The sequence below is a fragment of the Netta rufina genome (genome assembly GCF_964035555.1).
Source record: "Netta rufina genome assembly, chromosome: 7".
NCBI classification, from domain to species: Eukaryota; Metazoa; Chordata; class Aves; order Anseriformes; family Anatidae; genus Netta; species Netta rufina.
In genome coordinates, this window is record NC_140130.1 from 15,364,884 (window position 1) to 15,392,771 (window position 27,888).

A 27,888-nucleotide genomic window follows, 5' to 3' on the forward strand; every position below is an offset into this window, starting at 1 on the left:
TTGTCTGATAACAGAGCGTGTCTAAATCCACGAGAGGGTGCAAAATGCGCTGTAGGAATGCACATTAGTATACATTTTTACCCAGCACAGTCTATGACAGGGAAGTACCTTAGTAGGGACTGGATGTGAGAAAGATGAAAGCTTTTCACCGCGCTAACCAGAATTGTCACTGACTTTAATCCACGCTAAACAGAATCGCCATTGACTTTTTAATGAAGCTTATAAACATACAGTTATAATATTCAAAGAAAAAACCACACTTGAATAGTTCATGAACATACCGCCCCCCCTTCCTTTGAAGGCATACACGTGGAAAATAACACCTGAGAAGACTTGCAGGACCCTTACACAAAGCTCTATTTCCATATAAATAAACTCTTCCAAAACATTTCTCTCTTCAGAAGCACCATTTCTGCACAATTATTCTTCTCTGATGTCTGCAGAGGAAATAAATCTGAAAGCCAGCAGCTGGCTGACAGCACTCAGGCGTTTCTCCAAGGTGATCCAGAGCACAGATGTGAACAGCACAAGTGACTTACGAAAGCCTCACCCAGGCACTGTAACTGCAGGTGCTCCACAACCTATAAATAATACAAATGGAAGGGATAGAAGGGGACGGAAAAGATAGAACTAAGTGATTCCAGAAATAAATTTATTTTGTCTATCAGCTGGCTGCCTTAGCAGTCAGCCCTTTGCCGCAGCAGCCTGAAGAACATACAGAAATTTCTGTATCAATGATGTAGTGGCTATGAGGTCCAATACAAGTCTCCCAAATTGTTGCTTCCTTTGAAGTAAAAAAGCTCAGGTGCCAGTAACTTCATTACGTTAAATAAGCCTAGCTTTTTCAGAGAATTTGGCCTCATACTCTTTTGAGAGGAAAAAGGGGATCTTTTGCAATCCTTATGCCTGTGCAATCACAGTGAAACAAAAGGAAATTTTGTATTTCAAAATGCTTCACAGCTACATCAAGTTGTCACGCCACTGAGCAGTCTAACACAGCTACCCAAGATTGTACAGTCTCAGCTGTAATGGAACATAGCCATTTTAAACAGATGAAGCACTGGGTAGGCAGAATAGACACCAGCTGTAAGAACTTCTGCTCATTATTATGTTGCCCTGATACTGGTTCAAAGATGCTTCTTTGAGCTGTCCGTGCCACCTAGCTTTTATTTTTTACATGAAACAATGTGTTTCTTCCCAAATGAGTGCTGAAGTTTGAGGCAAAGTTCCTCCTTCTTTGCCCAGATCTGGTAGTCTCTGCAATCTGTGTAGGAAGGAAAAGCCATTTCTGTCCTCTCGATGTTTCTTTTCTTTCCCTCCACACAAATTAGATGAAAAACTGACAAGTCCAAATACACCAGTGAACTGTAGATCACATAAGCATGAATTTGAAAAAAAAAAAAAAAGACAAAAAAATCCAAGAGACCTGAAGATAAGCCACTAATAAAGCACATTGAAAGTCGAAGCAATTTTGCTTATTCTAAGTCCACATTCAGAGTGTATTCAAAATTGCTAGCAGTCATCCTTTTTTTTTTTTTTTTTTTTTTTTTTTAATATGGAAGGTGCCAGGAAAGTGCTGCTTTATTCAGAGTACTGTGGCTTTTTTTATTCCTCCTTTTTAAAAATTTAAGTATTCACTAGAATTCACAAGCTCATTGGATTGCACAAAGGAAAAAAAAAAGCACAAGCCAAAGGCTTCTTATCCTATTCTCCTACACTGCTTATAGTTTCCATCTGAAGTTGTCTCTGCTAATGGCATTTTTCTGGCATCTAGTTTCATCACATAACAAATATTTTCAAAACGACCAAATTAGCTTATGCAGAAAAGTAATAAAGAGCACAATTTAAAACTTGTAACTCTTAAATAGAAGTGCACATTTAATAGCTGTTTAGTCGCTGTGCTTCAAAACTGAAAACTACTTTTCCTTGCTAACATCTGATGCCGTTTAAAAGGGTGAATTATCTAAATAATTTGTGCTTTATATAACAGAAGTTTCTGATAAACCTCATTCCATCACTGTGAGTTATGTCACTTCATGCTATGTGACACAAATGCATCGATCTAAGTTTGACAGGCAGAGCCAATGCTGACATGTCAGTCTTAGAATTTATGACAAATGATACGCTACTGATATTTTTAAAATCCCTGCAGATTGCCAAGAAAAAAAAAAAAAACTTTAAAGTACGTAATTATACTGTGTGCATCTTTAGATTGAAAACAATTTATTCAATTTACACAGTTATATTGATTCAATGTTCAGGCTGACATTTAATAACAAAAAGAAAGAAAAATTTTATTGAAGTTTCCCAACTAGGTCCAATTACAATATATTACATATAGCAAAGGAAAATGAGATGTGTGAATGTAATGGGGTGTTGGGTTTTTTTGAAACAGTCTTTGTCATTAAATAATGGTGTTCGTATTCAATAATTTGAAATAATCAATCTCTCTCCAATAAATCTAAAGACTATTAAGGAAAGAAAAGCCCTGGGGGAATAGAGAACAAATTGCCTATAAAAATTCTCTTCAAGCAAAGAATGCAGCATGGCAAGGGGGGGGGGGGGGAATCTTTAGCTAGAGGTGCTAATTGATCTACATCATGTTTTTTTCTTTTTGGTGATCTCTTTGTACAGACCAGGTTGTGCCTTATCATCTGTACTTGTGTTGAAGCATACTCAGATCAGTCATGTGTGAACTTTCAAGCATCTATTTTTACCTTTAACTTTCTTACTCCCATAAAGGAAGAAAATTGGACTGAATGGCTAAGAACTAATCAAATTCATCAAGCATAATTGTTTTTCAAGGCAAAAGATGAACTTGTTGCAGCAAAAAAAACAACAGACTGAATGCCATGTGCTAAGCAGACGGAATTGTTCCATAGGTTACAAGCAGATTCATGTTGTAGAACACCAGAAAATCCTGTTTCACTTAACATTGAACTAAATGTACCAGGATTCAATCAGTTCCATTCTTCTTCAATAGTTAACCATCCCAAAAACCAAATCCTGAAAACAGGATGATGAGTGAAATGAGTAAATCTTTTTGATGGTGGAGATGAATGTATCTAGATAGTCATATTTGTTTACACTAGCTGAACTTCTGTGTTGTAGCATTTCTACTATCAAAAGTTTTCTTCCTTCAGAATACATGAAAGAATTGGTCCCAGTTTTCACTGGAGAGAGAGAGGTGTCACAGATGTGGCATCAGGTGGGACTAATAGCAGCATTTTCAGTAGGAGAGACTGTGTGCATGCCCTATTTTTGACCAGTGTACATTTTCCTGGTAGTGCCATGCTGCACACTAGTAAAGCACTCCATGGCTGTTTACACTGGTGCCACCTATTACATTATTAGCCAGGGAATGTTTGATTTGGATTACTGCACCGAGTACTACCTACAAAATAATCACAAAGGCATAGTCAAACAATTAAAAGGATGCCTTCTGTTAGGTGTAGCTAACCATGCATTAATTCCAGCTGAAACAGCAGCTATTTGTAAGATCACACATAATTGCACAGGTGTTTGGCTCCCTGTTCCAACAGTCAGCAGAATGTGGGAATCCTTGGTACCTCAGAAAGCCCCTAATGCAGAGAAAGCTAGTTTCTAGTTTCTTCCTGTTCAGTATCCAAGTTTGTTGCTTTTCACATCTGTTCTGAGCCACTTGAAAAGGGCCATGAAAGAGGCAAAGCTGCAGAGAGCGAAACCCACCTGGACAAGAGATTACACCTGGAAGGAATCTGCTGCCAAATTTTAGGACAAAATTAAGTTAATGTTTTCCTTAGTGTTTTTGTTGGTTTGTTTGTAATCATTTGCATTGAGGCTGCCTTTATATGAACTAAACTACAACAATTCTTCACAAAGAGAATTGTGGCCTTTTCCTGCATGCTACCACAAGAACTTTACCAGAAGCCTTTAGTTTTTCTTAGGAGTATTGGTACTTCTGCTGAGAAGGATCTTCAGCCTCTTGGGTGTTTCATGCCAACACACATCCCAGTAAAATAGTGCTTGATAGTCCTGTGCCAGCCCACAGACCTGATGGCTAAATTCTGTGTGACTACATGGGAAGAGAAGAATATTCCACGACCACCCAAGCCCAGTGCCAAGGGCAGAACAGCAGGCAAGGGTGCACAGGGAACAGGAAGAAATGGTTGCCCCTTCAGCAAGGTTACATCCTATGTGTTAGTAAGGGAGCTTGTCCAAAAAGCAGATCTCTGTCTCCTGTGTCTTTCAATGACAGCTCTTGGCAAGAAAAAGTCAGTAACACAGCTGCACCAAAGTCATGTTCACAGAGCTATTAAAGGTTTAGAGGGTGCTAAGGGTGGAAGGCCAGAGTTTTGATAGAGTCACACTGTTTTGAAGCAGCTGGCCTTATGCCATATCAATGTTGCAGGCACACAGTGTTTAGAGATCATTTTTCTGGAGGTCACATTTTTCTGCTCATCAACTTTTGTACCACTGAGCTCTTAGCCAGTGCATTCGAGGTAGAGGCCAATAAAAGTTTTAATGCTGAAAAGGGCCAGAATAAAACACAGGTGTTACCTTCCTGACATAACTTGATTGGCAACAAAAGGGCTGGGTTTGCATTAGCAAAACTACTCGTGAAACCCCAACTTAAGCCTCCACCCAGAAACCTGAGAAGACTGAACTAAACAATTTTTACCTGCCGGGTCAGTTAATTCCTTGCTTGATGAACACAAATCAGTCAGCTTAAAAAGCTGTTTTGCTGAAAGAAAGAAACAAGAGCAAATCAGACCAAAATAACATGTAAAGAACACATGCCTTAAGTATAACTTTAACCACTTTTGCAGTCCTCTCCTCCGCTAAATCAGGCCAGCTATCATCCAGAGTGCTCTTAAGCACAGTTAATTAGTCCAGACATTGATACTCAATTTCAAATTGCTCTCTACGATACATCTTTCAGTAAAATAAAATAATCCCTCTCTCCATCACAGTAAAGCAATGCATGTGGAATAAGGGTGTGTCAGCCCTTACCAAGGTTTCACTGCTCTTCACCATCCTTTTTCAACACGGGGGAGGGAGGCAGCACCAAGCTTCTCTTCTGGGAGTACCTTGTCTTCTGGACTGCTTTGGTAGAGGAGCTTCATATCAGCTGCCAGGCTTACAAAGGAAGAACATCAGCATTTCATGCGTTTTGCCCACAGGCAGACCCCCGCCAGGAGTCACACAGCCTGCAGGCCAGGAGCACAAGCACTAGCATCCCTACAAGGATTCACTAATATGACAGTTTAACACACTAAACCTCCAAGCTATGAATTCCAGACCTTGTTATATAAACTAATGCAGAGGCTTACAAGTTTCACCTGACTACCATTACACTCACGTTCTTGGCTCTGTCTTCAGCACAGGAAGGCATGGTACAACGTGTGACAGGTTGTTATATTAATGCACTGATGAAAGCAGCAACTGCAATAGAAAAGATTAAACATAACAAACAGTCTCGGATTCTTCCATTTAGTGAAAAAACAGTACCTTCAAGAAATAACATTTCTCTAGATTACTGGTGATAGGCAAGAAGTCATAACCTACCTGGTGTTTAACTTCCTGGTGACCACATTGAAAGAACACATCAATGCATTCCTAGCCCTTCAGCAGCTACACTTTTAAATGCCACTGAGTTACTGTGAGATAGCTGCCATGCATCTTGCCCCAGACAGGTTTGCATTTTAACTTTATCAGGACTTTTATGGCTTTGTGATGAACAGTCAGGCCTTGCTGGCTGCTGCTGCAGCACTGAGGACACCCCTGAGGGCCATCCAGGCTATCTCTGGGTAGATGGTGGGTGTCCTGCGGGCTGGGGACTCAAGGACTGGGTCTGGGGATGAACAGCAGGGAGCAGACTGGAACCAGCAAGGCACGATTAGGTTCAGGCGTCTGTTTCTACTGCCCGTGCCTACCAGGCCAAGCCCTGGGGAGGGGGCTCGGGGATGTTGCAGCGTGGGCATAGTGTCAGGAGCTGCGGCCCAGCACCTGCCCCAGCCCATCTCCTGGTGCCCCGTGACTGCTACGGGTGCTGGCAGCTCCCCAGCGCCCAGCTCGGTGCCTCTGGCTGCCGGGAGTGGGTCTCGCCCTGGCTCTCGCATGTCCGGGGCAGAGGCGCTGGGCCCCCCGGGCCTCGAGCCATGCACGGGAGACGTCCCCTCCCTCAAAGAACTGGAGCAGCTCCTCAGTACCGGGCGGCCCTCCTGTAACCACGTCGACGAAGTATGGCCTAATCTCTTCTTGGGAGACCTGTAAGTAAAGCTGCACGGACTGACTTTGCTCTAACGCCACACTGTACACTCTGTCTCTTCAGTCTGTTATTATCCCTAATCGGTCAGGCATTAAGTAGCTCTTGGTTTTGCTGACTAATGTCATTTAGACTGCAGACAGCAAAGTTTCTGAGATAAAATAATGATTAAGTGGATACTTGCTTCTTTGTTAACCCTCGGGAACAATGTGCTGGCTTATGTGCCAACACATGGCTTGGGAGATGCAATCGCAGGACTGTTCCTGCCCTCTGAATATCTCTGTACCCATCTTGATTTGTTTGTGTTGGCCTTTTCCTCAGAGTAACAGCTCACAACAGATTTATTCTGTGGAAGATGGGTGTTACCCATGTTTTAAACGCTGCCCACGGCACAGCATACAGCCACGGAGGCCAGGACTATTACGGAGCTACCATTGATTATTATGGTGTACCAGCCCACGACCTCCCCAGCTTTGATATAAGCCAGTTCTTTTACTCTGCGGCAGAATTTATCCACAAAGCCTTGAACACGCCAGGAGGTATGAAATTATCACTGTTCACAGTTTAGATGTGTTGGCAGCCTCTTGTAACTAACTGGTCAGGTCCACAAGCTCAGTGGTGGACGAGTCAGCATGCGGACTGCTGGTCACCTGCCTGGTGGGTGGTGAGGGGAGGGTGTGCTGAGCACATGTGTAGCTCTAGCTTGGTCCCAAAGATCAAGGAAGACTGCAAAAAGTTGACGTGAGAAAAAGGATGGACAGTGAACAAGAGAGACTGAGGAGGAGAGGAGAAGGAGGAGAGGGAAAAATATCTGGAAAGAAAGGCTTATTCAAACAAGGAAAAGAAAAAAACACACATTTGATATGGACACAGTTTTATCTGGTCTAGTCTTCTGAGATCCTCTTGTGGTAACTGTATTTGTAAGAACACATGAATAGAGTCAAAAGTCCTGATTTCTCCAGCTACATGACATGTGAAGAGGCCCATACGCTGCAGATGTTCACCCTGTGTGAATAGGGCCTGCAGAGCATGTGCCTTAGCAGGAGACGCACCTTTACCCAAGGAGATTTATGACACGTTGCACAAGAGATTGAGCGTCTTGGCACTGGTGCTATAAAATACTAATTAGCATCTATTACATAAAAGATTATTCCTTAGCATGAGTAAACTGGCATTAATGGATCTACCTCAGTCTGTCTCACACGCTCTGCCTTCAAAAAAGAAATACAGCCACAGCAAATTGCCTTATTATGCAATAGTACTAGGCCAGTCGTTTTTCTTCGTGGCTAATGTGTTAGTGCCATCCTTTCAGGCCATATTGTAGCATTCTTCTTCACCTTAGTGAGCCCTTCTGAAAGCAATGGGTCTGGTTTTCCTCTTGTTCACAACAGAACAACATCAGTGCTTCCACAGGGTTTTCTTCGATTTACCAGTGTTTCTGAAATCAGGTTGTGACCTCATGGCACTGCTCATTCAAGTTGCTGGAACAATTACAAATTAGACTTTACTGTTAGCAGTTCATGTGGTCTATTGAAAGGGTAGAAAATAAATTGTTTGCTGTGTTGCTCTGACCACGCTGGAGAATACAGGAGGGGTTTGTCTTCCCTTTAAATTCAACTTCATCCTCTGTGCTACTTCACCTTTATGGTTATAATTTGCCTTTTTTTTTTTCCCCTTTTTTGACCAGCTAAAATTTTGGTACATTGTGCAGTTGGAGTAAGCAGGTCAGCTTCCCTAGTCCTAGCATATCTCATGATAAATCACCATCTCCCATTGATTGAAGCCATCAAAACAGTGAAGGAACATCGATGGATTTCACCCAATCGTGGCTTTCTGAAACACCTGCGAAATCTGGATGTTCAGCTACGGCAAAAGAAGGGCTGCTGAAAGGGCAAATCCTTTTGCATTCAGTTTTTCAGCCTTCATAATCAATGTGCCTACAATACTTCCCATGATCAGTGCATACTGAAAGAATGAAGAGTTATGGAACCCATCAAAGAAAAAAAAAATCAACAGAACTGCCAATGGATCAATTTTGGCGGCTCAGTTCCTCGTAGACGAGCACTGCCCCAAAAGTACCACATGCTGCAGAGCTCCTGCGCCCAGCGTGGTACTACCAGATGACTCCCCTGGAGCAGTTAGGATGGACTGAGGTTGTTCCCCACTTGTGCTTATACCAGAGACAAGTTCAATAATTGCATCTAGCGGTACAGTATGTTTGAGTCCCCTTTACTAAAGAGTGTAAAATGACCTTCAGTTTGGTTGTAGTTTTCATATGAAAAGCTTGTCGTGTTGCAGGCCTGGTGATGTGATGAGTGCAATTGGTCAGAAGCCCAAGCACTGCTGCAGACACCTTCCTCTTCTGCCAGTCTCCTCTGTGTTGCAGTGCCACACAAAGCTGCGGCAGCCTGAACGCCCACACCAGCAGAATAAACTTCCTCTGCGCAGCTCCCTATGCAGTCTCAGGGTCAGCAAACCCACAAGCCTTTTCTTGTGTAAATATGTTTTTCAACAAGATACTGTATATTATGTACTATATCGAAGACATTAAAAAAGAAGACAGATTTTCAAGGTATTTTGTAAGTGTAAATTCGTCAGTTTTGTGTAAGTGGCTTTGAATCATTTTTGGTTTAACATCAGGTAGGAACCCGGGCATTCGTCATTACTGAGGAGCTACTGGCATGTGTTTGCCTGTTCCCCACTGTGTGTTTCCAAGCTCTTGCCCACAATAAATGCAGATTGTGCTAAGGGCCTGTGGATGTTAAATCCATAAAAGACATGTATAAGGAGTAATTTTTGGTTTAATATGTGAATTGTTTATTTTGCACCATCTCTCTGCTCCTTACCCCTCAGTCTGCAAGGGAATTGCTGAACTCCATGGCCAGCAACTCCTCCTGCACACCAGCAGCTTGAACTTGAGCAAGAACATCTTCCTCCTCTGCCCGTCCTCCTGCCTTTATCCTGTTCCTTTCAACTTCTCAGGTTTAAGCCTAAATATTACCTGCTCTCTCTGGCCTCTTCCTTCACAAAGGATTAGTCCAGAGAAAGGAAGTGTCAAAGATCCAGGAAATCCAAGTATTGCTTTCCATCCATCTCTGTGTAAGGGTGCTGACACCTGAATGTGGTATCTTGTCTATGTTCCAGATTTCAAAGCTTCAACTTAAAATAAGCCTAAAAAACCAGACTGACAGACTCCCTGCCTGCCTGCATGCCCTTAATTTGATTTAGGCCCATCTTACATTGCTATTTTCTAAATTCAGCAGGGAACTGAGTTAGCTTAAATAAATAACTTGGCTTAATTGATACAAATTAGTTTTAGGTTGTTTAGAGGTTGTCACTTTTCCTATGACCAGTTAATCAGTTACTTAAACCAACATGATTTTTAATACAGAAACTGCATTTGAAATTCATGCTACCATTCTCCCTGAAAATTACCTTGTTACCTTGTGGTGAACCATGAAGCAATAATCAAATCTATTTTTGCCCTTTGTTACTAGGTTGATGTATTGATTAGATGACCTTATAAACTTTCTCTGCCAGATTGAGTAAATACATTTCTGCTTGCTTGAAGCATCAGGCCTGATCATTTTCTCTCCGCTGGAGACGGCTTGCAAAGTTATTACAAAACTTAAATGGTGGTGACTTGGGGGTTGTTGTTCTTCCTTCCCAGACCTCTATCACCCTTAATTCTTGGAGAGGCTGAGACACAGATACTGATCTGGCCTAGTGCTTATGGGAATGTAGAAATCCCTATTTCAATGTACACACAGCAAAATAAGCATATTTAAGATCCTTTTAGAGGTCTATTTGACTGTCTGTTCAGATTTTCCTAAATCTTGCCAAAGAGCTCCACTGGCAACAAAGAGAAAATTTTGTAACATAAAAAGATCAAATAGAAAATCACATTTAAAACCCAACAGTGCTAGCACAATCTTTATACCTCACAAAGTAGCAGAGCAGTGGAGGAGGAGCTGGGTTTGCTTTGAAGATCTCCATTAGCATTAATAAGGATTTACATGAGTTAATATTTCATTGTAATTTATACTTCATTCACATTACAGTAGATTTCAGTCTTGAAGCCTTTTGAAGACATGGCACTGAAAAGTCTGGAATTGATGTGAGTGAAATAATGCATCTTAATGGCTTTAGGCTGGGCAAAATTAGACACGTGTGAGCAAGATTGATGGAACCTCCCATCAGGATAATGCTTTGCATGCCCCTGAACATCTGTCCCACAAAGCCACAGCTGTGAAAGCTGCTCTTGTTGTAAATTAGTACCTGCTCTCTTAGATACTACTCCTCCTTTGAGAGTTTTGTTTCACAAGGGGTACAGAATTGTAGACCGAAATTGAGCCAGTATAGCATCCATTCCATCAGGGACACGGTAGTGATTTTGTACAGCAAGACTTACTTACCCCAGCGGATAGAAAAAAATAGTTAGAAACTCTTTTCAAGGGCAGTGGCAAATCACAGAAGTGTTTTTAATCTGCAGAGGTTGTGTTGCCTAAATTTCCTGCTGGCAATATTGCTCCCTTCTTTATATACTGTGCACCTTTGGCTCCAGCTCTGCACAGGGAAAAAGATTCCCATCAACATATGTAAAAGCTGTAAAATTAGTCCTGTAACTTCTTGAAACAGCAAACACTGCTTTGACTTGCTAGGAGGAAAAGAGACCTCACCAGTCCCTTAGATTATCCATAGCTCAGGTCGTGATGTGACACAACATTAGTACTTCCCTGTTTTCCTCTATCAGCCAAAAAACTTGTATTTTGAATATTGGTTTGGCAAGTTAAGCTGAGGAGCCAAAATAAAAGCAAAACACTGCCTCACCAGTGGCACTTTGTTTAGAATATGCACACGACAACAGGGGCTGCACGATGCAGGAGACTAAAGGCACTGAACATTAACTCCTCATTGAGGGAGAATCCCACTTGGGAAGATGCTTCAGTAGCTGAAGATAAGCTGAACCTGCTGAACCAAAGCACCCAGGCTCACCCAAGGTGCCCCTGTAGTTTCCCATGACCCTGAAGGAACCGTCAATGCTGGGCACCCAGCCTGACGAGGAGCTGCTTACCTTCCATCTCCCCTGAAGCAAACAGGCACACTGGACTTCCTGCCCAGGCTCAGATGCACGCTCCTGAAACAAAGTTTTTTGGTTTTTGAAAGCAATTTTCAGCTAAACGCAATTCCTGATCCACCTTACCAAGTGGGTCATGAGGCTCAGTGCCAGCTCAACGGAGGCTGTGGGTGGGTGTCTGTGAGCAGAGGGCATGGTGAAAGGGACCTAAATCAGTTTAAAGCAGTTACAAAATCACAGCATCCCCTGAAGGGAGGCATGCAGAATTCCAGTGGAAGTTTCCCTTATTCTCAAGTAGAAGAGCTGAAGGTAACAGATAAAGTCAGCAGAAGCCAAGCTGGGAACTGGAGGAAGGGGGTTAGGTGTGCTGTGTGATGCCTTGCCCCAGGATGCTGCAGGGAGTAGAAGCCTACAAAAATTCAAGGAGTAACTGGGAACATTTAAGGAACAGCAATCCCTTCAGGGTTACCAAATACACAGAAACTGTGACCAGACTTGGAAGCTCCTGAGCTGCAGCCAGCTGGAAGCCGGGACAGTATTAGAAAGCAGTATATCTCATACTTGCCTGGTCTCATTTTCTGTGAGTCTCAGCTTACAGCCACAGTCAAACTCGATGGACTGTGGTGAGGCCCAGGACAGCTGCTCTCCTGGTCTTTATTTTGAACTCGCCCTTAAGATGAGCTGTCCCCTGTTTCCCAGTAGCTTATTATTAGAACTGGGTAGCACGAGGCACTGGGGACTGTGTCTTGGCTGCATTCATTGACATTTCTTTCATGGGGAGAGCTCTGTGCTGGCAAGCACAGCACTACTGCTTCTGGGGGGAGGTGTTTTTTGGTTTATCTGGTTTTGGTTTTGTTTTCCTGTGGCTGTTCCCATTCCATCGGGGATGCAACACGGAGCTCATCTCGGGAGGCATCCATGCGTGTACCACATTTAGAGACAGCCACCTGCTTGGGAACATCAAGTGAAGAGCACACTCCAGCAAGGCACCCCTGCTGGCTCTGCAGCAGCAGGCTCTCCACTGCCTACATTTGTGCATGGCCACCAACAAGGGGCCAATGCCTGGAGGTGGTCGGACCCAGCCACCCAGGAACGCTTCAAGCTGCGCTCCCTCTGCCCAGGAATCGCAAAGTATTTTGAGCAGCTGCAAGGTGGAATTGAAGCACGTGGGTGACGAGTGGCCTGAGCTCCACATGGGCAATACATAAGTGCTATTTGAGGCTGAAGGGCTGAGGAATGTAGTGCTTGTTAACATATGCTGTTTTATTTAGTTAGCGTTGTTAAATTTAGTTGCCTTAAAATAGATGTAAGATTAGCACAGAAGAAAGCAAAATGACTGCCCATTAAAGAAGAACCTTCAAAACACACTAAAATGGATTAAGAAGAGGATCAAAATTATCTTTATTCATTTGTATTATTTTAAAAATAATAAGAAAAAAATACATTTCCTAAATGGTGCAGTGTTTAACATATAGACCACAAGGCAGAATCATGATTCTGAGTGGCCTTAAAATTGAACTATGATTTTTTTTCACTTTCTCAATTTGGTGATTGAAGAACAGCGATTTTCAAATATTAACAATGAAGTACTCTAATATTTGCTGTTTGTATTATAAGCTGATTTTCAGTTGAAATTTCTGACAGAATGTTGATTGTTTCAGCAATTGAGCAAACTTGTGCCAGCATCAGGACTTGTGCCACAGCTCGTGCCAAATAACCCAAAGCAGTACCACAAACTGTCACTGCTTGTTCCTGTGGAACCAGTTATGTGCAGCTCCTCAGGAGCTACCAGGCAATTAAAGATCAATCTAGAATTAAAGCTGTATTCTATAAGACATTTTTCCTTACGACTTTATCAGAATTTTGATGGGAGGCCTCTTTAAATGGGTTCAATAATTCATTATATACTACACACTATAACATTATATAATATACACTATAAATAAAGTAGGCATGGCTGACTTTACATGATGTCTTTCATCCTGGAGGACTTTGAAGTGGTCAACAAACTGATTATTAAATATTTGTCTGCCATCAGCCACTGCTGATACAAAAGGCCAAGGCCAAGACCCTTTGGGTTGAAAGGTAAAATATTTTTAAAAGTGCTGCACAATAAGCAGCTCAGGGCACAAGATGTAAAATATCCTGCAGAAATCAAACCTGACAGTGAATTTTAAATAGGCAGGTTTAACAAGTGGAGTTTAGCCAGATTACCAAGATTAATACCACCCCAGCAAAGAAACGTGACACAATCAAAGTTTGAGGCAAAAGGGTTACAGGCTTTACTAAAACCTGACTGTGTTATTTCAGCACTGTACTTCAAGTCCAATTGTAGGAGGACCTGAGCTACCTCATGAAGTGAATTTTTATAAGATGTTTGGGCCAGTAACTCCCAACGACTGTAGTCAAATGGAACCTGCAATACTAGTTAAGTTTACAGGAAGTTATAGGCAGGATACTCTACGTTTTCTACTTCTATTTTGACTATATTTGGAAATCACCACCTTTTACTTTTTACTACGTTACAGTTTCCTACGCAAGTCTCTAAGTGTGGTAGGCACTAAACTCTGCAGACTAAGAGATTACAAGGCAATAAGATATGTTGAGCTGTCTTTTGTCACATACTTTCACACACGATTCTCCACAGCTTCATAGCCCAAAGCAAGAAAGACCTGTGGCTTGGTGTCCCTTGTATACTGAATGCTGCACGTTTTGCATAGGGAAGCAAAGGGGACCAAACATTCCATAGCCAGGAATGGCATTGTTATGGAATAACTGCAGAGGACTTTCACCTTGGCACACATTTCTCTACCACCTCTGAGTACATTCTCAAGGCCAAACAGTGGTAAGCCACTGCTCTAACACAGCACTTTCGTTAAGCGATCACAGGTTACTTCAGAAGCATTAACTATACTTCATTCAACCACTGGGTAAGCCTAATTATCTACTTACAGATATTGTCTCCATGGTAAGAGGGAGGATAGCAGCATCCTGAAAGATAAGGAGTGGTCCACAAAACTACATCCAAGTCAGTGTCAAGGATCACACATGGCCCACTACAATGACCGGAGTGTGTCTTCTGTAACAGAAGAGAAAAAAGTAAGCAAGTAGAAATGGGAACAATGCTGTATTTTAGTGGGTGGGGAGAAGGACAAATTTCCAGTTGAAAAACACTTTTGTTGCTGTTGTTGTTTGAGTTTTTCTGTATTGATTCATCAGAATACAAAACACACAAAATGTTACTTTCTGGTTTGAGAAGCAGCCAAAATCCGCAAACAGCTATTGTAAAGACATGCCAATTGGCCATTTACAAAGCCTAATGCCATATGTTTTCCTATTTTTCTGGACTCAGATCTCTAGTAACAAAAAGTAGTTCTTGATTTATGAAAGAGATGAATGTAATACCCTGAAGGGTACTTTATCACAGCAGCTGTAAATTCGATCTCTAAGAAATGAGATGATGTGGGTAAGGCAGAAGTACCAGCTTATGCAATCTGTGAGCATGGCACTATTCTGTGCAGCCTGGAACAGCACAACATGTATTCATTTTTATTTTGCAGGAAAATCTTGGTTCACTGTATTCATGGAAAAAGCAGATCTGTCTCCCTTGTGCTACCTTAACCTTATGATATTCCATCACTTTCCTCTGGGTAATACTATCCAAGGAGTTATCCAGTACTGAGTAATTTAATCAAGAGGAGAGTTCCTGAAACAGCTGCAGGACTTAGATATTGAACTAAGATACATACGGTATACACCTATGTAAATTCTTATGAAACAGAAGATCAAAGTAACAGGAAGGAATGTCAGACAGCCAATCTGAATATGAGATAAAGATGAAAGGAACGTGACCTAAAGCTTTGGCATCAAACCTATGTTTCCTCTCTGTTTAGGGGACAGAGGGTTTTCCCAATCAATACTCAAACATTTGGTTAAATGAAGACAACAGACGTGCTAGATAGACCTCTAGAATATGCTCCCCGTTTGCTGTCCCCTCTGTTTGTGAAGACTCATAAAACTTGACTTCAAGAGAAAGCAGCCCCACGTTTGAAGTTAAAACTTTTAAGAATATCCCTGGACTTAAAACAATGGCAACCTGTTTTGCTGCACTGGGATGATCAAATGAAAAGGGGGGAAAATGTGGAAGTCCAGCAGACAACAAGTTACCCAAATGGGGGACAGAGTTTTCCCACCCTGCTGACAATAGATGCTCAGTTCCCAAGGACTTCCCAGAGGTACCTTCATTTCACCATGTCCTCTGTCCAGCTCAGTCTTAGCTTTATGGACCTGAGATTTACAGCAATGTATTGCCATAAATTAGCTCTTTTCTCAGAATGCCCTGTTCCCACCAAAATTCTCTTTAAGCAAGCTGTGCTGTGTCTTCAGTGCTAGCGAACACATAAAGAGCTGAGTTCCTTAATTTTACAGGAATATTTCATAAAGAAACTGCTCTTTCAACCCTACTCTGCTTGCTCAGAGCTTCTCTCGTTAGCCTGTCTTCTGTCGCTTTCTCACAAAGCAAAGGGGAGTGAAAGGATAAAATGCTAATTAGATTTTTGAAATGAATGCAAATTAACAAGCAAAACTACACCACCTTGCGGTAGTTCTTATCTTAGGGCAGAGCCTGGAAAAACAGTTTCAGACTGAAGTCCTAGAGACAGAAGTAAAATACCTGGGGAAAGTTGCAGGTGATAACTCCAGCATCTCAGCAGAACTATGTAGCATTTGCACTGAGTTTGTTTGCAGTGTGCATACATTTCTGTACAAATGTACCCAGTGCAACTTGGGAACATCAGCGCTGGGGACAATCAATCCATGGTGAAACTCCCACCAAAAAAAACAGTGGTGCAACCCAGGGCTGAGTTAGCTCTTCTGTGTAGAGGTGCCTACCAAGGACGGCATGGCCTAGGAGGCGTATGTAACTGGCAGGTTCTCAAGTGTCAAAATAGAAGCAGAATCACCAGCTGCGTACATCCTGTGCTCCGCAAGCGAGACGCAAACAAGAAAAACAGTCGAGCTGTCTGTTGGAAAAAGCAGCTTCCCAGGATCACCCCAACCACGGTGTAATTGTGATCAATCCGCATTGGCAAGTATCAGTTTTCCATATGTGTTTCACCTAATGCTGGCTGCCTGTGGAGAGCAGCTCGGGCAGGCTGATGCATGCTTGTTATCGCCGGCATAAATATCTCCGCCTCGTGTTATTGTGGCACAAAGCAGCTGGACCATTTGAAAATCATTTAAAAAGCACTATAAAATTAGGGCTCCAGTGCTCTTATTTTATGACTTTCATGAGCAGCCATTGCCAAGAGAGAAATTATCCTCTTTATTTTCAAGGCTAAAGGTTCTTTTAACATTCATCAAAATCAAAGTGCACCCTTGATAACACAGTGAGCTGTTACTTATCTAGTACAGTCTCTTTACCTTCTGCATAATATCACATTTGAGATCTCAGTTCTTCGTATACAACTCATTTCGTTGTGGCTGCTGTTGTTTTCACCAACTGAATTTGCATAGTTTCTGGAGAGGCTGGTTTATGCCCTGAAACATATTCTTTGCATAATTCTTAATTCTATTTTATTATATTTTTAATTTCTAGAAAAATACCACTGAGTGTTTTTGTTATTGATCCCTCTATAAAAACGGTCAGTTCCTTCTTCTGGCAATAGCTTTTCACAGACCAATTAAGCACTGTGAGTGAAATGTATTCAAGGGCATAAATAGTACTTAGGTGCACAGCGTGATAGACTCCCTCCTCTGCCTTTGAAAACTCTTTCCCCCATATAAGAAAAAAGTCTTAGATAATTTTATTTTTTTCCTCTATTGTTTTCACAGACAGCTAAACTCAGGAAAACAATGAGTGAACCAAAGCAGTGTGAGAAAATTCAAACAGTGTGGAGGGAGATCCATTTCTTTTAGAAACAAGAAGTGCAGCTGTAAAGACCATAACTAAAGCTTGGATTTGAAGGGTTTTGCAAGAGACACCATGCAAAATTGTCAGCCGCAAAGGCTGAGAGAGGCCCTGCACATCCTCTGTCCTGCAGCTCAGGAAAACCACTGCTTTCCTCCAAGTTGTTTATCCTGCCTCAAGTTGCTGTAAGAGCCCAGTCACCTTATTATCCAGACATCAAATACAGACTGAAGATAAACATTTAGAAAGCCGTAACCTTAGCTCTCTTTTCAGGATTCCCTCTTTGGCCACATTGTTTTTATTTTGTTTTGTTTTGTTTTTCCACCTCTAGGGGTAGCAGACCACATTGCTGTGCCAAAAAGGTGGCATGCTTTCAACTCTCTGCAAACAGGGAGGGCTGATGCTAATAGGTCGTGCTGTGAAAGTGTGTAGCCATGCAGAGGAGCTGTGAAGTCAAGGCACAGCATCCTGCGCGGAGGAGCTGTAACTGGCCAGACGGCAGCCTGCGTGCGTGTGAAGAGAGCCGCGCTGCAGTGCCAACACCTCTGCTAGCAGAGGCAGATTGAGTATTTAACCGCAGAGCCCTTGCCGGTCATCACCCATTTTTCGATTCATCAACTGGATGCTTAAGCTAACAGAGGGATGAGATGGGGTTATTTGGTAATCGCAATTGTTTATGACCTTAGGAAGACACAGCAAACAAGGCAGTCATGATAAGCAGGCCCACATACAGGCTGCTGTCACCACGGATGCAGAAAGTGGGACAGGCATTTAGTAAGCCATGACAAGAATGCACTTCAGCTCTGCAGCACGCTTTTTGTCAGCAAGCCACTAGCCACCTTCCTCCATCTGACAGCAAAAGGAAAAGAGAAAAGGGCTCATCTGAGCTGATCCAGCTCTGGGTTCCTGCATTTCAGACCAGATTTGACCTTTCAGGTTAGGAGCGATCCACCCAAATTGCAGCCCTTGCTTGGGGCAATGGTCAGGAGTGATGGGCAGGGGAAGAACAGAGATGTGTGCAGCCCCTTCATCACCTCATTCAGCACCACTGCCATGGCTGTATTGGCTCTGCAGGAGCTTCCTCCCTTCTGAGCTCACCTGTATGGATGCTCTTTCTTTCTCTGGTATATACACCTCACCCAGCAGAAAACAATGCAAAATCCCTTCCACCCAGGGCTTTCAAATTAGCATTTGAAGTCAATGCTTCAATGCTAAAAGGAGGGTCAGAGGAGGATTTTTCTTTTAAGCATAGAAGGGAAAGAGGCGTCTACAGTGTTGTTTTCCCATATACCCACATCTACTAAAACCTCAACATGTAAGGGGTATGTGTTTGCTCACCTTGTCTCCAGAAGAGGATTCAGCATATCCTGGAGGGAGCTTTGATTGAGATGATCAGTTGTTTGAAGTGTAGCAAAAGGACCCAGGTTGAAGGACGTTCTAGATGAGGCAGATTCAAAGTCATTTTGTGCTCTGTTAAGCTTACTCATTTTCAGTAAGGCTTAATCCACTTCCAAACAGCAGGTGGGACCCTGTGACTGAGGTGGACAAAAGACGGTTCTGGATGCTGTCAGTGCGCTTGTGGTGTTGCCAGCAGCCACAGAGCTTCAATCACTTGCTTTCCTCACAAGGTAAAGCTGATTCCTGCTGCTAAGCACATAACCAACCTGGGAACAAAGTCCTTTTACCAAACAGAACAATATAAGGAATGACACCTTAAAAAGCCAACTAGGATCAGAATCCTGAGGGAGGAGGGCACTGGGATGTGTCTTAGCATCATCTCATTGGGCGAGGGTGTTGCTGTCCAGGTGAAAGGCATCCATGTCTTCAGCTGTTTTTCCTCATCACCACAACAGTTGAAAGTTGCTTTTAAACATTTTTCTTTTCCTTCTCCACTCCCAATCCTTTGTCATCCTCCTCCTTGATGGTGCTAAGAAATGAATCTTCCTTCATAGTGATAAATGTTCCTCACAGCCTGGGAAGCAGATGTGGTACGTTTAGTGCCCATGTTATATAATTCAATAGTTAGTAATGGGTATTGTAGACACCTCTTTCATAAGACACATGGAAAAGGTGCCAAGGCAGGTTAGACCTGAAGGTCTGGTTAGCTGATCGTTCTCCATCAGCCCAGAGCAGTGTCTAGGGGAAGAGAGCATAAGTAGCTGGACGATGTAGGAGTGATACTTCCGCTGCATCGCCTCCAGCTTTTGGCCTTCCACAGATTAACTACTTCCTAAACTTTGTGATGCTTTTAATTATGGATGGAAGGTCTGGTCCCATTACAAAACTCCCTAATTGCTCCCCTCTGCACCCAGCAAGCACCTTGCCTCCATCAGCTCCAGAGATTAGCTCAGGCTGTGAGGAAAAAAAAAAAAAAAAAGAAGAAGAAGGAAAGAAGGAAAAGGAAAAGCCTGCAAAAAGAAGAACAAAAAAAAAGGAAGAGCAAGAGATGGAAAGCTGGCTCTGGCAGAGGGCTCTCCCACCACCAGGCCCCAGCTAGATGGCAAGGTTATGGCGTGGGCCTGCTGCTGCTGGGTTTGCGGTGTGACTTGCCTGGTTGGGATGCTTTTCCCCATGTTGGATGTGGAGGAATGGTTAAGTGAAATAGGACACGTGGATGTTGGGCAGTTAAGAGGCAATGGGCTAGTGAAGTACCGTACTCAACTCACATGAGTCTGGCACGTACACAGCTGGCTGAGAGCCAATCAGGCTCAAGGACACGATGCCCTTGAGCGATGGGGACAGTCCCTAAGGCGGGACGGTGGCTAAAAGAAGGAGGAACTACCTGAAAAGAGCGGGAAATGTTAGCCAATCCTGAGCTTAGTTTTTGCAATATGTATGAGTTGATTATGTTCAAACTAGATAAAAGGCGACTGAGCTATCCATTAAAGTTGAAGTTCATTGTTCACTCATATTGAGCGTCTGTGTCTTCCTTCCGTCGACAACAAATTGGCGCCCGAACAGGGACCAGTCTGAACGGGATTTGGACACTGCTGGCAGTGATCCTGGGCCACGTGTTCGACGGAATAAGGGAGGAACTGGTCCTGCAACGCAGCCCAGGAGGTGGAAGGGACAAGAATCCCCGCACCCGCGTCGGGAAGGTGAAAGGGACGTGGAGTCCCCGCACCCGGGAGAGGATCCCGACGGTCACGCGTCGCCAAGGTCTGAAAGGTGAAAGGGACAGGAGTCCCCGCACCCGCAGCTCAGAAGGTGGAAGGGAGTCCCCGCACTCGGGATGAGCCTATAAAGGGTCCCGCCGGAAAAGCGCCGCCGAGGTCTTTGGAAAGGCTGTAACTGTATATATAAAGGTATGAAAAACAAGCGGCGTATAATTTGCTCAGATGCTTTTTAGAAAAGCGGAGTATTTTAGATATAGATTGTAGAAAAAGATTTGCCAGGGTTATTAGCATATGCAGTAGCGCAGGGTTGTTTTACAAATCCTGATACAGTTTTTTGAACAAACAGAGTGGCGTAAATTTGGAGATAAATTGTTTGGTGATGTTATTAATGATATTAAGTCTGCTAAAAAATTTATTGAAGCCTTGGAGAACAGTCACTAGCGCTTTAGCTACACATCAGGCTGAGCAGAGAGTCGCTGTTGCCGCTACAGAGCGACTGGGATTGCCGGGAAGTGCTGGAGCTGGGCATTGCCCACTGCCGCCTTCAGAGAGAATGATAACGCTGCCTTGGGGCTACGGGGCAATGGGAGCCTCCCCACCCCCCTCAGTCACCGCCACGAGCAGCACTGCACTTGGAGTTCACCGTGTGGCGAGTCGGCACAGAGCAGAGGGACGGACATCAGGACCCTGCAGCCTGTCTGACGTAACCATGGAAGCAGCGGCGGCTGTGCTGCTTCTCTCTGGCATGTTTTTGATCTGTGGAGACCGTGCATGGCAAGGAGTACCAGCCAATGCTTTTGGAGGACCGTGTTACCTAGGGCGACTCACACTTTTCACTCCAGATTTACACTCGTGGCAGAACTCGACAAGGAGCAGAAGAATTAAACGAGAACTAAAAACTTTGGGTTCTGACTGTAATGATGATGTAGAATTGTGGGGTCCAGCAGAAAGATTCTTTGCTTCTTTGGTGCCTGGTGTGGGAACTGCACACGCTTTGACTAACATTAATAAGCTTGCTTGTTGGGCTGTTAAACAATCAAATGTAACAACACAAGTTCTTTCTGAAATGTCACAAGATACGGAGAGTCTAAGACATGCTGTATTGCAAAATAGGGCCGCTATTGATTTCTTACTGCTGGCTCAGGGACATGGGTGTGAAGATGTAGAAGGAATGTGTTGCTTTTATCTTTCTGACCATGGTTAGTCAATTCACGACCAGTTGAAATGGTTAAGGGATCATACACAAAAAATTGTAGTACAAGATAGTTGGTTTGAAGGTTGGCTTAAATCTGTTTTTGGGAACATGGGTGGATGGGTTTTGTTAGTTAAAGAGGGACTTCGCTTTCTACTTATAATTATATTGATTATAGTTGCTGCACGTATAATCTTTAACTGCCTAACTAAGAAACTAGAGCAACTCACAGAGAAGGTATTTGTAGCGCAAAATAAAAACGGGGGAATTGTGGAGGAATGGTTAAGTGAAATAGGACACGTGGATGTTGGGCAGTTAAGAGGCAATGGGCTAGTGAAGTACCGTACTCAACTCACATGAGTCTGGCACGTACACAGCTGGCTGAGAGCCAATCAGGCTCAAGGACACGATGCCCTTGAGCGATGGGGACAGTCCCTAAGGCGGGACGGTGGCTAAAAGAAGGAGGAACTACCTGAAAAGAGCGGGAAATGTTAGCCAATCCTGAGCTTAGTTTTTGCAATATGTATGAGTTGATTATGTTCAAACTAGATAAAAGGCGACTGAGCTATCCATTAAAGTTGAAGTTCATTGTTCACTCATATTGAGCGTCTGTGTCTTCCTTCCGTCGACAACAGTTGGATGAACCACAAATGCCACTGATAAATTATCTTGACGCCCAATTCTGACGTGAACTAAACTCAAGTCAGCAGCAGGCTCCATCTAACGTTTCCAGTTGGTTATGAGACACAGCAATTGTGGGCGCCTGGGCTGTGGGGGCACCTGGTGGGGAGTGGTGGCCCCAGGGTCTGTGCTGGGCTGTCATTAGGAAATAACTCCCTGAGGAGTAACGGCCTGTTAACTCGCACTGATGCCCAACAACTTCTGCAAGGTTTCTTTATCTTTGGAGCCTGATTTGTTACAACAGATTTTGCCACTGGAGCAAATCCAGGCCAAACTGCACTGTGCCTAGGCAAAATTGAACACTGTTACATGCTTTTCTCATACAGAAAACCTGCATAGGAAAGGATACAGTGTAGATCGTTTGATGTATTTGCTCAGGTCGATACCAATTTAATTAATCGAGTACCTTTCACATTTTTCTCCCATCCAACCACAGCATTTTCTTGTACAACAGTAACCGCTCTCTCTAAAAGCCATAAATACACTACTTTAAAACATCCAAGATTGCTTTCTTCTGCCATCTTCTGGCAAAATGAAAGAAAAACAGTGTTTCAATCGCAGCAGTGCTGCTGTACTGGTCTAAGGCAAAGGTTGTCACTAAAGGTAGTGTGTTATTACAGTAGTTAGCATAAGTGAAAAAAAAAAACATAGCCCTTGTATATTTGAAGGCTTACCTAACTCCTCCAGCTCTACCGGCTGATCTAGTAGCAGTGTTCCTGTGGTTATCCCACAGCAAAATGTCTGCTTTGTAGGCCTGCTGCTTCTTCACTGCCCAGAAAACAAAGGGGAGTTGCATGGCACATGAGGCTTTGCAGTTTTATAACAGGACTTTATAGAAAATACAATCAGTATTTTGAAGAGAAGTCCCCTTTGCCAGTTTTGCTCCTGGGTCTTTGGAGTTCCTTGACAAAAGACATCTTTGTTTCCTTGTCTAATAGGCATGCAAGGATTTTCCTTCTACTGCAACAATTATTTCTTTCTGATCTCCCAATGTAAACACCACAAATCATGCCAAAACACCTTATGTGATTTTCTTAATTCTAAAATAAACCACTTTCAATATTTTGTTAAGAAAGCATATAAGATTAAATTATGGTTCCTGTGGGTTGTTTTTTGTTTGTTTGTTTGTTTGTTTGTTAAATTGGCTTTTCCTTCAGTCACGCAGAAGTCCCTTGTAAATAGCTAGTCTTGATCCCCTGTCTCTTTTCACGATAGCTCTTCTCACACAGTTTTACTAAAGATATGAAAATAACATATGGTAATAAAAAATGAAAAAAATCCTAAACAAAAAATCCAATATTTCACCTTAAAATGAACTCAAAATTCAGAGTCAGTAAGAAAAGCTACTCACAAAATTCCAGCCTGCAAAGAGCACATAAATAAGAGTATTTCAAAGCTTTGTTCTTTTTCACTAGCACCAGCAAAAATGTCTGCTTTGGATGCCAGGCACCAGAGAGAAAGGATGTTAATGCTATTTATAGCGCAGGGATGGCTCCCATTACCACTGTACCTGAGGAGCTCACAATCCTTAACATATTCCTGCTCACAGCGACTTTCTCAGGCAGAGGACAGCCTTCCCAGGGCGGTGCTGGAGGCACTGGGATTTGCTTTGGGAAAATGGACTGAAATTTGCAGCCTTTTCCCAAAGCATCTATTACAAATCGCCTCCGGCAAGGACAACCTCCAGCAAGGCTGCTCCCCTCCTGGCTACTTGTGCTTGGTCCCTTGGGAGCCACGGGGCTGCACTTTGCTGGGGCTCACCCTCCCTCCCCACCCTACCAGCTGTGGCATTGACCTACAGCCCATGCGAAGCATCACCAAGAACCAGCATTGCAAAAACAACGGCATAAAACCTGATGAAATATAGGTGGGAAAAAGCACAAGCAACTCCCCAAACTTGCTGGAGCATAACCACCTTTGCCCCTGCCCTGCCCGACACTGCAAGACTCAGGGGGCATCAACATCAACATCATGTCTTGGGCATGGGGCAGATCCGTTGGGCATCGCTTAATCAAAAAACAAATCATCCGTTTAAAGTCAGCAATTAAAAATCTGAAGGAAAGATGTTCAACTTCACCCCAACAAAGCTGAGAGCATCCCTCAAGAACTCTACAATTTCCCTGAAAAAAATGTAAGTGCCAAAATAGATCTTCAAGTGTGGAGTTTTGAAGTCTCTTTGCTCTTTATTCTACTGCAAAGAGTTTGCACAGCTTTGTCAACTTTATAAAAAGATGCCTTTCTCATATGTACCCTTTCAGGCAAGGCAAGGAAGGCAAGGGAAAGCACTTTGCTGCTGACATTAGAAATGTAGGGAGAGACAGGCAGCTCAAAGATACCAGTGCCAAGTGACTGAGGAATATCAAAAACCTTCACTCGTGCCTTCAAATACTCTGAAATCTTGCAAGCTTGACAGCGTCGTCAATTTTGTATTGACAGCAGCAGTCAGACAAAAATCATTTGAGGAGTAAATCGAGGAGAAAAAAAAAATCTTTAATCCACAGTCATACAAATCTATACCGCCTGCAGAAGGGCAACTGCTTCAGAGCCTGTTTTAATAGCAATATATTAACATCCTTGTTTGTCTTTCCTGAAGCTTGCCAGGCTTTTTTTCCTTCCCCCTCTCAGAATCTGGTGTGTTCAACATCATTTGTGTCAGATGGGCGCACACTGTGCCCGTAACTTTCACCTATGGACAGCCTGTGACACCGATGACACCTCAGCGTGGGGCTGGCAGTGCTCACTGAGCTGTTATCAATATCAAGGTCACTCTGCTTTTCTTGCTTTGGCTGGAGCTCCTCTGCCCTTGGGGCACGGGCTGCCCCAGGAAGCTTTTAGCCCGAGCACGTCACAAGCCGCAGCCGCTTTGCTCCACTCCTGGCCTTACATAAGATGAGGGCGAAGTTTCCACTATTAGAAACAGTTATCTGCATGGCGGGCTGCTGCTCTCCCGGCTACAGCACAGTTATGACTGCTGGCGGTGGGACTTAAAACTACAGCTATTTTAATTCAGGGAGAAGCAAGAATCAGGTCAAGATGTGTCGAGAGAAACAGTAGGATGTGGTTTTCCTTTTTTTGTTTTTTAAATCTATATCCTAGCATTTGTGCCCTGGACAGGAGTGCCCCAGAAGAGAGCCAAAGGGGAGAGCATCACCCTAGGCTTGACAGGTATCTACAGCTGAGTCGGAAATTATGGTAGGAGCCTGTGGAGGGCAGCGCTGTCTTGCTGGGGATGGCGTACTGAATAGCTCACAGATGCCAGCTGCTAAGGTAATGCTTTTTTTTTTTTTTTTTTTCGTTGTTTCTCCTTTGAATGTGGAAGCTGCAGCTGTCAAAGCTGCCCTCCTGCCACAGCCAGGGCCTGTCACTGCAAGCAGCGAGGACGCCCCATTTCTCCATCCCTTGCTGCAGCACAAGCCTGGGCACGAGGAGCTGCCACCTCCAGGGCTGCTGGCTCTGACAGGGGAGGGCTGGGGGAGGCAGGACGGGGCTGGGGGCACCACCGAGGTTCTCTCCCCATGGAAAGATACGGTCTTGGGACAACATGTGCAGATCAGTTGCCCCTCAGCCCAGCTCTGGCGCCTCGCGAGCAAAAGCTGGTCTCTTCCAGCCCGCTTTGGAGGAGCCACTGGGCCCCACCACAGACGCCAGGCGTGAATGGAGGCGTTGGGCAGAGATGGGGTGGGGAAGAGGTGTTAGAGCTCGGGTTCTCCCCAGCCAGCAAAGCGCTGCTGCAGCGCAGGGCTGGAGACACCTGCAGCACCGGGTGGCTGGCAGGGCTGCGCCCCACTCCTCCCCAGTGCAATGCTTAAAGCGAGGGCTGCATTTGCCAGAGCCCTCAATCTGGCATCTTTCCCGAGCAGTAAATTCTCTTAAAAAAAAAAAAAAAAAAAAAAAAAAAAAGCCAACAGAGCTTTAATTGTACATTCTGCTTTTCTCTTCACTCCAGAATAATGGAAATGGCATTAATACAGTGCTGCATTGAACACATACCCGCACGGGGGCTGAGGGACTGATTCTGCTTTCCACGAGGCAGGGGCACTGCCTCTGGTGAGGCAGATCAGGGTTTAAGGAGCAAGCAGGAGCAATGAACTTCTGCTGCTCCCCGCTGTTTGAACGTGGGCAAAATAAAAGGCCATAATATATGATGCAGTCAGCCAAGAAAGCAATATTGCTCTGCCATGTGCGCGGTCTATACTGAGACGAGTCCAGGATCTCATTTCAAAATTCCCATAGGTTCCTCATTTAAACCATCAGCCGTAACCTGCTTCTCATTTTCAATACCACTTGGTATTAGAGCTGCAGCGAACTGCTGGTGAGAGATTCTAATTCCTGCAAACAAGCCCCTGTAGGCTTGCAAGGAAAACAGAGAGTTTCCCCCCTCAGTTGCCTGCTAGGTTCCCATCTGGCTGTTTTAACTCTGCTATTGCTTTTAAATGCGCCTGTTTCTGTGCATGAGGCTTTCAGCTCTACCTCAGGAGACTCCTGGGTTCTCTTAGCATCGGATTCTGGCCAAAATGTGGAGACACAGATTGGGTCTTCTTAACAAAAAAGAAGATCAGGTTTCACATTACAGTATCTGAAAGATTAATTCAACTTACACGATCATTTCCCTGTGAACCACGCTTCTTTCCATCTGGATTTTTCCATCAGGAGGACAAAGAGCCATAGTGTTAAGCACTACCTGAGAGAAAAGCACAAGGAGTGTAAAAGATGTGTGTAGGGATGCCTGGTCAGAGAAAAAGAGAAGAAAAAACAGGGTAGAGAACAATTTAAAAATGTATCATCATGCCTTTTTTGTTTGTTTTTCATGCAAATTATATTCTGATCTCGTTCTCTAGTATTTTGCACCATTTCGTCTGTTGGTTTTTGTTTCAGGGAGTTTAGGATATTTGGCTGCTGGAGCCTTCTGTGTCATGTTACTGTTATCTAGTGCTTGTGCTATTGTGGTAACCAAATGTCCACCCAAAGCCAGTGCTCTGCAGTGCCAGAAGCTACCAACCACCTAATGTAAGACCTTGTTACTGAAAGACACCTGTCCCCATCCAGGCTGTCATCACTGCCACAGGCAGAGCCAGGACAGCTGAGAAATGCTAGCACAAGAGACAGAGGAAAGATAACGTGAAGGTGGTTAGGGCAGGGCCTGGGGCTCAGCTGCTGCCCTGCCACGGGCTCCTCTTGGGACTTCAGAGAGATGTTCAGCCTCTCTGCAGCTCAGTTCTGGCTTTAGGAGACGTGGAAGCAACCATGGCAAAATGGCAGCAGGCCTTCCCCATCACAGAAGTGAACGTGAAGGCTGCTCAATTAGTCTGTGTGAATGTTTAGTTGCACAAAATGTGTTTTTCTCAACCAGGAACAAGCCACTTCATCTTGTTTTCATACTTTAAAAGATTTTATGCAATGATAAATTAAAACTCCAAAACAAAAAATAATTCTTAATAGAAAAAATGGAATTGGACTTTTTTTTTTCTTGAAACATGAAAATGAACTATTTTAACCCCTTCAATACTGGAATATTTCCTCTTCCCCCCCCCCCCCAGGAATTTGCTTAGTTTTATAAGACTGGAATCTGCAAGTCCAACACAAATCTGTTAAATGCTTTGGACAATTCTAGTCAGTGGGGGCTGTGCATTTTTTTTCTTTGCCAGAAAAAAAAATTATCTTGCATAG

The 27,888-nt window shown here is 43.6% G+C and overlaps 1 protein-coding gene and 1 long non-coding RNA gene across 2 annotated transcripts in view; one reads left to right on the forward strand and one right to left on the reverse strand.

Annotated features, from left to right (window-relative positions):
- Positions 1-295: 295 nt before the first annotated feature.
- On the reverse strand, positions 296-5,309 carry LOC311211590. Its single transcript, XR_014618626.1, has 3 exons — positions 4,993-5,309; positions 4,661-4,723; positions 296-581 (listed from the first exon to the last, which is right to left on the reverse strand). It is a non-coding gene; the product is annotated as an uncharacterized lncRNA (long non-coding RNA).
- Positions 5,310-5,415: 106 nt separating this feature from the next.
- The window catches only part of LOC311211441 (uncharacterized protein), a 29,634-nt gene continuing 7,161 nt past the window's right edge, over positions 5,416-27,888 (forward strand). Inside the window, exons 1-3 of the mRNA XM_084290174.1 lie at positions 5,416-6,251; positions 6,569-6,786; positions 7,935-8,126. Of these exons, the coding sequence (XP_084146300.1) occupies positions 5,794-6,251; positions 6,569-6,786; positions 7,935-8,126 (868 nt within the window). The 5' untranslated portion in view covers positions 5,416-5,793. The remainder of the gene's footprint in view (positions 6,252-6,568; positions 6,787-7,934; positions 8,127-27,888) is intronic.